Here is a 12,840-nt window from a genome sequence, read left to right on the forward strand (position 1 = left end):
CTCTGCACACCAAATATGAAGAATTCTTCTGGATTGGAAAGCAAGCTGCTGTGTGGACATCCCTCCACATCCCATCACTTCTTTGCTAAGTGGCTCTGCACTGGAGAGATCTGTATTTGAACATCACTGACCGTGTCTGTTAAAATGCAGTGCCCTGGGTCTCACATCAGACCTACTGAGCCAGCAGAGGGGGCAGACAGGTTTCTGTTCTATTGAAGCCACTTAAAGCCGTGGTGAAGTACACCGTTGGTTCAGGAGCACAGTTTACTCATTACCACCAAGGGATACAGCAGAGGTTGAAAATGATCGGGGCTGAGATTTCATACCCCAGGTAATAAGGCAGATGTCTGAATGTTCAAGTGGTCAATTCTGTAAGTTCAAACTAGATATTCAAACTATGCAAGTGATATGATCAGAACAAAGTGGTTTTTTTTCCCCCAAGAATGTAAGCTAAAAGGCAGTAATTAATAGTGAGAGAATTTACTGTATGAATAAATGAACTAGACAGGGCTGCAAATAACCTGTATACCACAAACAGTCTCATAAAGTGACACCTTAGCCTGTCTTAAGGACAAGAAAACTGAGAGTAAGATTAAAATGAACAAAAACATGGACTTCCCTGGTGGTCCAAGGGTTAAGAATACGCCTGCTATTGCAGGGGACAATCACACATGTCTTGGCGTAACTAAGCCTGTGTGCCCCAACTACTGAGCCTGCACCCTAGAGCCCTAGAGAGGCAGCTGCTGAGTCCACATGCCCGAGGGCCTGCGCTCTGCAACAACAGAAGCCACTACAGTGAGAAGCCCGCACACCGCAACTAGAGAAGAGCCCCCCGCTCCCAGGGACGGGGGAGCCTGGTGGGCTGCCATCTATGGGGTCGCTAGGAGTCAGACACGACTGAGCGACTTCACTTTCACTGTTCACTTTCATGCATTGGAGAAGGAAATGGCAACCCACTCCAGTGTTCTTGCCTGGAGAATCCCAGGGATGGGGGAGCCTGGTGGGCTGCCGTCTATGGGGTCACACAGAGTCAGACACGACTGAAGTGACTTAGCAGCAGCAGCAGCATGTCACTAGAGAAAGCCTGCACAAAGCAATGAAGACTCAGCACAGCCAAAAATTAATTAAGTAAGTAATTAAAAAAAAGAAAGAAACATGCATAAGGCCGTTGGAATAAGATGTGGTGGGCTGGGCATTTCTATTCCCATCTTCATACTGGTTTCTTCTCATCATCACTCAATATATTTGCTAGGGTCTTCCCCCATTTGAAATATGAAGAAATAAATGTTCATAGAGGTTAAGAGGCTGGCCCAAACTCATAAAGCTAAAACTTATATAGAGCCTCTTACTGATGTCAAAGTGTATTAGCTCCTGGACTTTCCTTAGAGCTAAAATGTCCTCTAAGTTCATGAATTGAAAAGATTAGCAAATCTTGTCGAAGGGACCTAAGAAACTCTTCAGTGAATGGAGAGCTTGTTTATTGCTATTTTAATTTGTAAATCACATTTATTTGAAGAATTTCTCTCTTTGTTCTTCCGGAACTATCCTAAAAAGGAATCACTAATGTATCAATAGTTAATAAGAGACACTTCCCACAGCGTTAGCACTATAAAATTAAATATCTAAGTAGAGGATTCAAGCACCATAAACACAGAAGAGTGTAAGCAAGCATATTTTATAAATAGCTCTTATAAAATTCTAAATTACCTGCCTGCCATAAATCTCTCTCTTTAATACACCTAAAGCACTCTCCCACCTAAAGATGCACGCAGTAATTGCTCTAAAAGCTCACATTAAACTTACTCAGTAGCATCTCTTTTAAAGGACAGAACATTGCCTTAATGATGTGGCTAGTCGAAATTACATTTTTGAGTATGATTTGGGAATTGGATTAGTGGAAATTCTGGTCTTTGTCAGTGATGGCAGAGTAAGGGAGACTCTTGATAGAAACTCCAGAAAACCCACACCTCCACATTGCACAACACATCATCTGCTTCTACAAGTTAGGAGGATAGATTCATTCTATCATTAGCATCTCCACCCTTCTCCCCATACCACCCAAGAGAGCCACAGTAAACAATGGCAAAACGCAGGTTCTCATGAAGCTTACATTCTCCAGGGACTAAAGAAACAATATGGTACAGGAAAAAAAAAAAAAGTAACATACCAACAAATAAAAGACAGTTGAAGAAGACCCTGAAGGAAATCAAATAAGGCCTGGACAAAGAACGTTGTCTGCCATTAAGCCATCAGCTATTGCAGCAGCTCCTACAGTGCACCCTGAGGGGAATTCAGGAAGGAGGAAAAGTGGATATTGGCCCTAGATAGTAAAGATGGATATCAAAGGGATGATTTCAACAAGCCAGACTCTTGCACCTTCCCATACATAGAAAAAGCAGCAAAATCATTACCCTGAGATGAAGGGGTTTTTCTTGGTGTGATTATCAGTAATTGTTTGATGTTCTACTACATTTTTTCCCAGGAAAACTCCTATATATCCTAGCTTCTTTTTTATCTCTTTGGAACAGTTCATCTGAGCTATCTGAGAGGCTATCTTCCCAGGCTATAGTCCTCAGTAGGGTCTCAGAAAAAAACATAATCCACAACTGTTAGGTTATGGGGTTTTGCTTTTAGTTGACAAAGGCAAACAGGATAGGGAGTGTGGGGCTTAGGAGGGCTACTTCAGATGGGAGGGGTGTCTGGGAGGGCTAATGATCAAGCAATATCTGGTTGTACATGTGCATGAGGAGGTGCTGTGCACTCAGTTGCTAAGTGGCATCTGACTCTGTGGTCCCGTGGACCAGCTCCTCTCTCCATGGAATTTCCCATGCAAAAATATGGGGCAGGTTGCCATTTCATACTCCAGGGGAACTTTCCAACCCAGGGATTGAACCTTCATCTCTGTGACTCCTACATCAGCAGGTGGATTCTTTACGACTAGCACCACATGGGAAGCCCCTGGTACATGGTGATACGTTATCCATAGATGCATATGGTGGTGCATGGTTGGAGGCCAGAAAAAAGGGATCATTTCTTAAGCCTGTAGGATATTCAAATTGCTTCACCAATCACCTGGTGGATAACGGTGCCCTCTTATTTTAAACTCAAATGGGAGAGTGAATAATCAGCTGAGAAGAGGTCACTTTTTTAGTTTGATATTTTCCTTTCCTGTCACAAATGCCTCTCTGAGTAAGCTAGTCCACCTTGTTCTTTGCAGAGAAGAATTTAAAGCCCACAAAACAAAAAACCCTAAAGGGGCACCATGTTCAAGAGGCTCACTCAGTGGTGCACCTCCGCTAACAACAACGGTTGCTTCAGAGGAAGAAACCATTACTGGGCTTATTGCTATTACCACGCAGTGTGAGACAAAAATGCTTTATACCCCACGCATTAGGTGGCATATCAAGAGACAGAAGCCAAGATGAACAAAACAGTCACTGCGGTTTCCATGGCAGGTTGTCAAATACTGCCTCGTAATATTCGACTGTGTGACTTTCAAAATCTAAAATGCTCAGTCATATTTTGTTTTCAAAACCCAATAGCTAGGGGCTTCCCTGGTGGTCGAGTAGTTAAGAATCCACCATGCAATGCAGGGGAAACGGGTTCAGTTCCCGGTCTGGGAAGATCCCACATGCCACAGAGCAACTAAGCCCGAGCAGCACAAGTACTGAGCCTGTGTCTCGAGCCCAAGAACCACAACAAGAGAAGTTACCGCAGTAAGAAGTCCTGCCACAACTGGAGAGTAGCCCCTGCCCACTGCAACTAGAGAAATGCCTGCACAGCAATGAAGACTCAGTGCAGCCAAAAGTAATAGTAAATAAATAACTGGAAAACCAAAACCCAATAGCTAAATATTGATGGTGCAGTTTTGCTCTCTGGCAGGGCTGACTTCTGGCTTCCTTGGGTCAAGGTGATGGGGCCACCACCGCGTACTATTTTATCACCGTGGGACAGCAACACTAGTAAATATCTACAACCTAAGAAGACTCATAGGATGCGCAGGTTAACAGCGAAGACGCAAAAGCCCCAAACACAAAGATTCTAAATCAGTAGATTTAGAATAAAAGCGGAATCAACTTTTCTATTAAAGTAACATGAAAAGTAATTCTTAGGTAGGTAGCATACGACTGAAGCGACATAGCAGCAGCAGTATAAGAATCATACTTAGAAAAAATAGATTAGACAACTTCTGACACATAGGCTTGTTCTAAAAGGACAGTTTTCAAAACTTTGTCATCCACTGAGATTATAGTTGTATGTACATGCATGCTCAGGCAATTTAGTCACATCCAACTCTTTGTGACACTATGGACTGGAGCCTACCAGGCTCCTCTGTCCCTGGGATTCTCCAGGCAAGAATACTCGAGTGGGTTGCCATGCCCTCCTTCAGGGGATCTTCCCCACGCAGGGATCGAACTCATGTCTCCTGTATTGCAGGTAGATTCTTTACTGTTGAGCCACTGGGGAAGCCCAGTTGTATGTACAGCTGACTCTTAAAACCTGAGGGCTAATAGTTCCAAACCTCCCTCGAGGTGGAAAATCCATGTACAATTTATAGTCAGCCCAGATACATGCACTTCTGCATCCGCAGATTCCACCAACCACTGATCTGTATTGCTATAGTATTTACTACTGAAAAAATGCCCCTGTAGGTGAACCCTCACCATTCAAACTTCTGTTATTCAAGGGTCAAATGCATGTGGATGGTTTCTTTTAGCCATTTAACATTACACAAAGGGTTTGAGATGGCCCAGCTAATTCATATGGGAGAAATCCTGTGATCACATAGGAAACAACTGAAAGATGTCCAAAAGAATATAATCTACCAAAAACTGTAAAGAAAAATAAAAAAATTGTCCAGAAACTGTAATCTAAAAACAAACAAACAGCTTAAGCTAAAATACAATGGTAATAATGATAAGAACCACATTCAACAATTTATATCTGAGTGCTATACTCCAAGAATTACTCCATCATCACCACCAAAGCTAACAAAATCATTAGACATTTTAGCCAGATCACTGGGACATGAAAAAGTTGTCACTACTAGAGTCAGAGTCTACAGCAATAGTAGTCAGCCGTACTAGATTCGATGCTTGTTGGGGTTTTTGTTGCTCTTTCTTTTTTTAAGTTTTATTGTCATTTTAAATTGAGATATAATTCAAATAACATAAAAGTTACCATTTTCAAATGCACAGTTGAGTAGGTTTTAAAAATATCCATAATGTTGCACAGCTCTCACCACTAATTCCACCACTAATCATCCCCAAAAGAAACCCTTACTCAGTACTCATTTCCCATTCCCTTCTTCCTGCAGCCCTTGGTAATCACTAATCTACTTTTTGTCTCTATTCAGTGCCTGCTCGTCTAGGGAATATTTTAACGTTCCATTCAGAATCCTGAAATACCATTTTGAGATCGTATAATCTATATACTCGTATGCATTTCAGCTGTGTATCCTTTGTACACTCTATCAACCTGTGCCCGCCTCTTGACAAGGTCTGAATTTCTCCCCTGTTACTCCTATGCCTTTGCAGCATTACTGTGAATGGCTGACGGAATTTCATTAAATAGATACTGCACGGAGTAAGCATCTAACTCATCTGCTAGTTTGGGGATCTATATTTGAATATTGATTTTTTCAAAAAGTCTAGCAACTGGGTCTCTGTATTTCAAAAAACAATTTCAAAGTGAAGCTGCTCCTATTAGACTGTGGTGGGGTTTTTTGTTTTTTATCATTTGCATATTGGGAAGCCAGGCACAGAGGCTGAGAAAAGCTGAGAATTCCAACTTTATCACACTGTGTGTCTGGAGTAAGCCTAAGCTCTTTTTTATCATAAGGAATTACATTTGCTCCTTAAAGAACTTCCCAGAGATGCTGTGTTAAAAGCCCCGTGGTAGCTGTGTTAAGCATTACAGCCACATGCAGATGAGCATCAAAGGCGCATTAAGTTTATTTGGCATCGCTTGGAACCAAGCATTACCTTACTTGCTCACAGCCAGTCTCAAAGCCATAAAACCTTATTTCACAAAACTGTAACATTAACACCCCAGTTAGACTTGCTTCTGATTTCTAACATGGAGGTGGGAAAAAAAAAAAGAACTTTTCTATGATTTTGGCTTAGGAACTAACTGCATAGGAATTTGCATTTGTATGAAGGAGACTGAAACTCAGCTTCAGAATCATCCAGGATTCCATTCTCTTATTTTATTTTATTAAGAAAGCAGAGACTCTCCTAATAAATCCTCCTTCCCTCTTCTGGCACACTTAAAACCCATTTCTGAGCTCCACTGCCTACATCACATTGACCTTTGGTATTAAGTACAAAGAGAGGAAAAGAGTAGGTGTGTGGGTGGAGAGAAAGAGAACAAAGGGGAACACAGGTCGAAGAGTGAGGGGACAAACCAAATGTGGGGCTGCTACATGAGCAAGCCCTCTGCTCAACATTAGCAGAGCGACAATAGATGGCACAGAGAACGAGAAGGCTGTCAGAGGCACCGGGGCCTCACAAGAGACACAGCAATCCAAGCCCGATATCTGTGTTGCTTCCTAGACACCACCTCCCATGAGCTCCCTGGACTCTGGCTTGCATTTCAGAACTCCGTGATTTAGTTTCTGTTTGAGCACTTGGACAATAATAATTTTACTACAAAAGGTAAATGTCTTGTAAACTAATGGGAAACATATTGCTTGGCAAAGTTTATAATGTCAGGATTTATGGCTCTAACGCCGAGGGTCTCTCTGACCTCGAAGATAACATAGTGAAACTGTAACGTGCTCTAAATGACTCAGTGTGATTTTTTATTAGTTCTCGTAATCACCCCCTATTAATTTGTATGCACATAATAAGCACTCACCTTCACAGTCTGTCCGGCTTCGGGGCCATCCTAGAAATAGGAAAACAAAACAAAAAAAAGGAGGTGAGAACAGATAGATGGTATCTCCTGCTTATTCAGAAATACCGCCTATTAATTATTTAGATCAAATTTCATTGTGTGTTAATTTATAGTTTCCTCATGGGGACCATGAGCTTCAAATGTGTGGAAACTGACAGTTCTCCATTTCTGTCTGAGAGTGAGAAGTGATGTATAAAAATGATACAAATTGTCCAGTGAACCAACCCCCTTCCTACTTTTCATGCTCTTTGCTTTTGGCTATGGTTTTAATTGCATTAAAGGAAGACTGGAAATGTTTGGGGAGGTGAAGTATCATACCTTTTGGTTACCTTTAAACCAGATGTAGTTTAATTAATGTCTGATGACTTTAAGTCTCAACTTAGGAAATCTGCTATAAACATAATCCACTGAGCAAGAATATGGGCTCTCACCTGGCAACAGCAGGGAAAGTGGACCCTTCCTGGCTGTTCTGACCTTGAGAGAAAAGGTGGAAGTGTTTTTCTAGCTGGACTCTTTCCCTAGTCTGGGTTCTCCCCTGGGATTTCTAAAGCTATTTTGACAAAACTATTTGTAAATAGTTGAAAATAAGCAAACAAATCCAGTCATTAGCCATGATAAAAAGCAAAAGTAAGTGTTCATCTGGTTTGGAATAGCAGAGCAAGCACTGGTTTTAAAATCAGAAATTTCAAAATTAAACTAGAACTCTGCAAATTTAGGAAAGTCTTTCGACTCCTAGGACCCAGATTACTTGGGGAGAGAATGTGTGCCTGCTGTAGCCGAGATGAGGCACCCCTGTGTCATCAGTGGTTTTCAGACCTGTTGGTATTCAGTCCATTCGTGGGTCCTAAAGTCAACCTGATGGGTTGTGATCTGCACTGCTGACAAACTACAGGCAAAAGAAATCACATAAGAGGAGAAAAACAGAACTACTGTGTTGGCCAAAAAGCCTGTTTGGCCTTTTTCTTTTTTATGACATATTACAGAAAACCCTTAATGGACTTTTTTGGCCAACCCAGTGTCAGGCTGCATGGCGTGCTCAGTGGCTCTGTCATGTCCGACTGTTTGCGACCCCGTGGACTGTAGCCCGCCAGTCTCCTCTGTCCATAGAACTCTCCAGGCAAGAATACTGGAGTGGGGAAGCCGTTCCCTTCTCCAGGGCATCTTCCTGACCCAGGAATCAAACCCAAATCTCCTGCATCTCCTGACCTGGCAGGTGGATTCTTTACCACTGAGCCACCTGGGAAGCCAACATTACACGGCACAAAATGGGGAAACATTGTCATGGGAGAGAGTTCAATGTGAAAATGTGAAAAGGATGAAGACTAATTTCTGAGCTCTCTGTATACTCACCTGCATGGAAAACGTGAGCGAGGTGCCCTGGAAATGCTTCTCCACCACCGTGCCGACTCTCTGTGCTGCCTGAAACAAGTCAGTCACTTCTTCGGGACTCATGTCTCGGAAGCGCTCCACTGGCCGGAGGGGACACACGAGGACATCTGCAGTGAGGTCTGTTAAGGTACATTCTGCTTGCTTTAGGGAACGTTTTCGCCAAGAAGTTTATACCCATAGCACTGAATCAGGCCCAGGGCCTGAACTCACAAAGGCTAAGGGATGAAAGAACAAATATTTACCAACCACTGAACTCCAAGGACTTCAAACAGAGCTGACAAACACGGCTAATTATACTCTGAAGGAGAAGCTGCGGTGCCCTGAGAAAGTTCTTTTAAGAGAAAAAGACATCAGTGTTCAAAAAGGCTTAAGTGCCGACTGAAGTAATTATGCCACGAGGCACGATCTATTCTGGACTGTTATCTCCTGAACTCTATTCTGAAGCTCAGTCTTCTCAAGCAGCCAAAGGCTCTGGGTTGGAAAAGCAACTGGAATATTTATGTGGTTTTTCTATGAAGAGCATCATGGTTAAGACTTTAACATCAAAATCTCTCTAGAAAAATAGCTAATGAAAAGATACTAGCAGTTTTCTTTTTTAAAGGAGTGTAGACATTCTGAAAATGTACAGCCAGCTTCATTTATATAACAAGGAAATGTGCCACATGGTTAAGCAATTTAGGTTGTCTGATTGTGCAATTGAAACCATCTTAATGTATTCTATTAGTCAGACTAGTCAACATATTTACATTATTGGTCTGAACAAACAAGAGTCTAGAGAAAACGGATACATGTTTGATCATTTGTGGGTAGCATATAAATATTCAATGTCACACCATCAATAACATTTCACCTCCTTTTTGTATTTGAACTCATCATATATGTATGGTCATACCCATAGAGACATGTACACATACATATGTATATACACACACAAGCTACACTGAATCTCTTGTTTATTTTTCAGGTACCAGCAGGAGAAAAAAGCTAATGTTCTTTTCTGTGTCTTTCGTTTTTCTTGTTTAAAAAAAAAAAGCATGCTTCTGCCTTGAGCCAAGGAGCCGAGGGGCATAATAAAACCACAAGTTTGCAATTGCCTGTCTCACCAGAATATCAAGCATTTTAGCTCCCCATACTATTGGTAGGACTCAGGGCCCAGGGGGAAATGCACTGAGCTCAGCTGGGCGGGTTTGATTTCCATAAGACAAGGGGGGAAAAGAAAAAGGGAAAACTGATTACTTTTGCTCATAACCAGGAAATTCATGTCAATGGTAAACTAGGAAAAGGAGTATTTGTTTAATCTCAGTTCATTTTTCAAGAGAGGAGGAGGGAGGCCTTTACCCACAGGGCATCTGATACTTAAAAAGATAATTATCCTTCTTTGCAGGGCTGCTTTATTATCATGGGTCAATGAACCATTTAGAAATGAAGAATTTCCTTTCATTTTCCTTTTAGCAGAGTGCCAGCCTCCACTCCCACTGAGTTGTTGTTTTTTTTCTTTTTTTGGTCGTTGTTAAAAGAGACCTTTCCCAGTCTTCCTCCTCTCTGCTTTAATTTACACCCTCCCTTAGGCTCTGACTTCACCAAACCACAGCAAGTGACAACTTTGCAAGCTTCCAACAACATTCATAATTACTGTGGTTGGCAATGTCTACACACAGCAACGAGGTGGGGAAGGGAATAATATTTTATTTAAACAACTACTGACTGTGAAAATGGGTGGAATGAACCTGGCAATCTTTGTATCTAATGTAGCTTTAGTAATATAAATAACATCTAAAACGTTTTTCATTTTCAATGTCATAAAAATTGCAAAACCTGTTCATTTTGCTTGCCTGATGCTAAAGGTTTAGCTTAACCTAATGTTTAATGACTCCACCTGTTTATGAAACTGAACCAAAATGGCTGAATTGAGGTATTTTATCTTGTGTATACCTAACTGCAGGGTGATATATCATATTCATTTATCATTTTAACTGAATACTAGTAATACAACATGTCACAAAACAGTTAAACAGACTTAACACATTATCATTTAGGTAAACATTTTTCATCAACCCATTTAGGCAATGTTGTCCTGACGTAATATTCCCAGCAACCCAACACTTTAATAAAAAGTCATCTTATCTGCATATCACACACACACACACACACACACACACACACACACACACTGCTGCTGCTGCTAAGTCACTTTAGTTATGTCCGACTCTGTGTGACCCCATAGACGGCAGCACACACACACACACACACACACACACACACACACATATCTTGATGCCAAAAAAAAAAAAAAAGTGAAATGGAGCTTACTGTCAAACGTGCTTACTTCGGCTGGTGGTCATACGTATGATCACTTCTTTGTTCTGTTGGGACCCTGAGGATGGCCACACAGGCATCTAAACCTAGAAATGACCCACACAGGTGGGCTCCACGTCACTCTACAGGGAGGCGGTGGGGCCTGGCGTTACACACAGTGGGGGTCGGCAGCCCCTGGGTGCAGTGTGAGTCGTTGACCTGGCCAGCAGCAGACTTGCCCAGCAACATTCCAGACACTAACTGGGCATCAGAAAGTCAGGATCAATGATCTTTCCTCAGTTCCTCTACACCCAGAGCGGAGCCTGAGCCTCCCCTGCAGCGTGGGCTGCGTCCTGAGTGATGCTTACCCACCTTCCGAGTCTCTCTTTCCTCACCACTCTCTGTATACTATGTTGTTGCTGTTTAGTTGCTAAATCATGTCTGATTCTTTGAAACTCCATGGACTGTAGTCTGCCAGGCTCCTCTGTCCTTGGGATTCTCCAGGCAAGAATACTGGAGTAGGTTGCCATTTCCGCCTTCAGGGGATCTTCCCCACCTACAGATCGAACAGCTTCCCCTGTCTTGGCAGGCGGATGCTTTTCCACTGAGTCACCCGGGAAGCCCATGTACACTAACCATCTGCGATATTTGCTTTCTTTCTGTTCTTCAAACACACTAAGCTCCTTCCTAGATTTGGGGGGTTTTGTTCCGGTTATTTGTTCTGACTGGATCAGTTCCCCCTGATCTTCCCATGGCTGCTTCTAATTCAGATCCTAATCTGAAGGCCAGTCTCTCAAAAGAGCATTTAACTGCTAGGGTGTGTATCTGCTACCTGTAATCACTCTCCCATCCCCCTGTTTTAATCTTTCCATAGCCCTCGCCACCAGCTGGCACTTTTGTTGCTTCATTACTAAGTATCCAGATGAGAATGGAAACTCCGCACAAGCGAAGCATGTGTCTTGTTTACTGCTAATTTACCACCACATACAACACCAGAGATACTTAATATGTCTTGCTGGAACGAGAGAATAACTAGCAAACCAGATCTTTGCATCAGACACTTCTGAGTACTAAGATCCTGATGACGTCCAGTTACTTTACAATCATCCACACGAGACTGGAATCGTCTGCAATTGCTGCTGCTGCTGCTAAGTTGTTTCAGTCGTGTCCTATACTCTGTGTGACCCCATAGACGGCAGCCCACCAGGCTCCCTTGTCCCTGGGATACTCCAGGCAAAAACACTGGAGTGGGTTGCCATTTCCTTCTCTAATGCATGAAAGTGAAAAGTGAAAGTGAAGTCGCTCAGTCGTGTCCGACTCTTAGCGACCCCATGGACTGCAGCCTACCAGGCTCCTCCATCCATGGGATTTTCCAGGCAAGAGTACTGGAGTGGGGTGCCATTGCCTTCTCCAATAGTCTGCAATATATGTTTTTAATTCAAAGAAGTGTATCCTTCACATGTAGCATGGTTAGAACTAATGTTGGATGAGAGCTAGAGAAATGTCAAATCATTTTTAATGTAAACTAAATTTTCATGTGAGCCCAAAGGGAAATAAAATTATAAAGGTAAAATCCTTTAAAAAAAACAAACTCTTTTATACCTGGAAAATAGTAGTTCCTTCCTAGAATTCTCAGGATCTCAGACAAACTTTTTCTATTAAAGCCCACACAGCAATAAAGGCCCAGCATGTTCACAAAATTTTTTTAAATGAATAAATAAATAAAATTAACTCACAACTCTGATATTAAAAAGAAGAAAATAGCATACTACCCTAAGACAGTGGGCACCATGTGCTACATGTTGTTCCTAGACAAACAACTCAGGGAAAGCAAATTAATCTTGAAGAAGAGCAGACAGCTCTCAAAATTCTGCTGCCACTGTTTATATGCCAATTGGTTTAAGGTAATATCACAGATGCAACATAATTTAATTTGAAGACTCTTAGGCCTTATTAGTGGGCAAATCCCATATTACTCATAGGCTATAAGAGCACCCTTTCTCCTGGGTCCTCTTGGTACATAATTAACACCTCTGAAGAGACTTTTCAGCCAACATGCATGCTAACCCTCCAAGAAGGTAATCTACTCTGTTGAATTTAATATGTTTATCCAGTTCTCATCTTGTCTGAAAGGCCGTGAAAAAGATTATCAAATGGGATCTAGCCTCACCCTATAATCTAAAGTATAGACATTAATTAAGGCCATGAAAAAGATTATCAAATGGGATCTAGCCTCACCCCATAATCTAAAGTATAGAC

At 42.0% G+C, this 12,840-nt stretch overlaps 1 protein-coding gene across 7 annotated transcripts in view; it reads right to left on the reverse strand.

Moving 5' to 3' along the window:
- Window positions 1-12,840, reverse strand: part of FHIT (fragile histidine triad diadenosine triphosphatase) — a 1,562,042-nt gene that overhangs the window by 301,353 nt on the left and 1,247,849 nt on the right. For all 7 annotated transcript variants that reach the window (XM_052643387.1, XM_052643354.1, XM_052643365.1 and 4 more), the window contains 2 exons: window positions 8,248-8,393; window positions 6,859-6,888 (listed from right to left, as the gene is read on the reverse strand). In XM_052643387.1, the coding sequence (XP_052499347.1) occupies window positions 6,859-6,888; window positions 8,248-8,393 (176 nt within the window). The remainder of the gene's footprint in view (window positions 1-6,858; window positions 6,889-8,247; window positions 8,394-12,840) is intronic.

Source organism: Budorcas taxicolor, chromosome 1, assembly GCF_023091745.1.
Source record: "Budorcas taxicolor isolate Tak-1 chromosome 1, Takin1.1, whole genome shotgun sequence".
NCBI lineage: Eukaryota > Metazoa > Chordata > Mammalia > Artiodactyla > Bovidae > Budorcas > Budorcas taxicolor.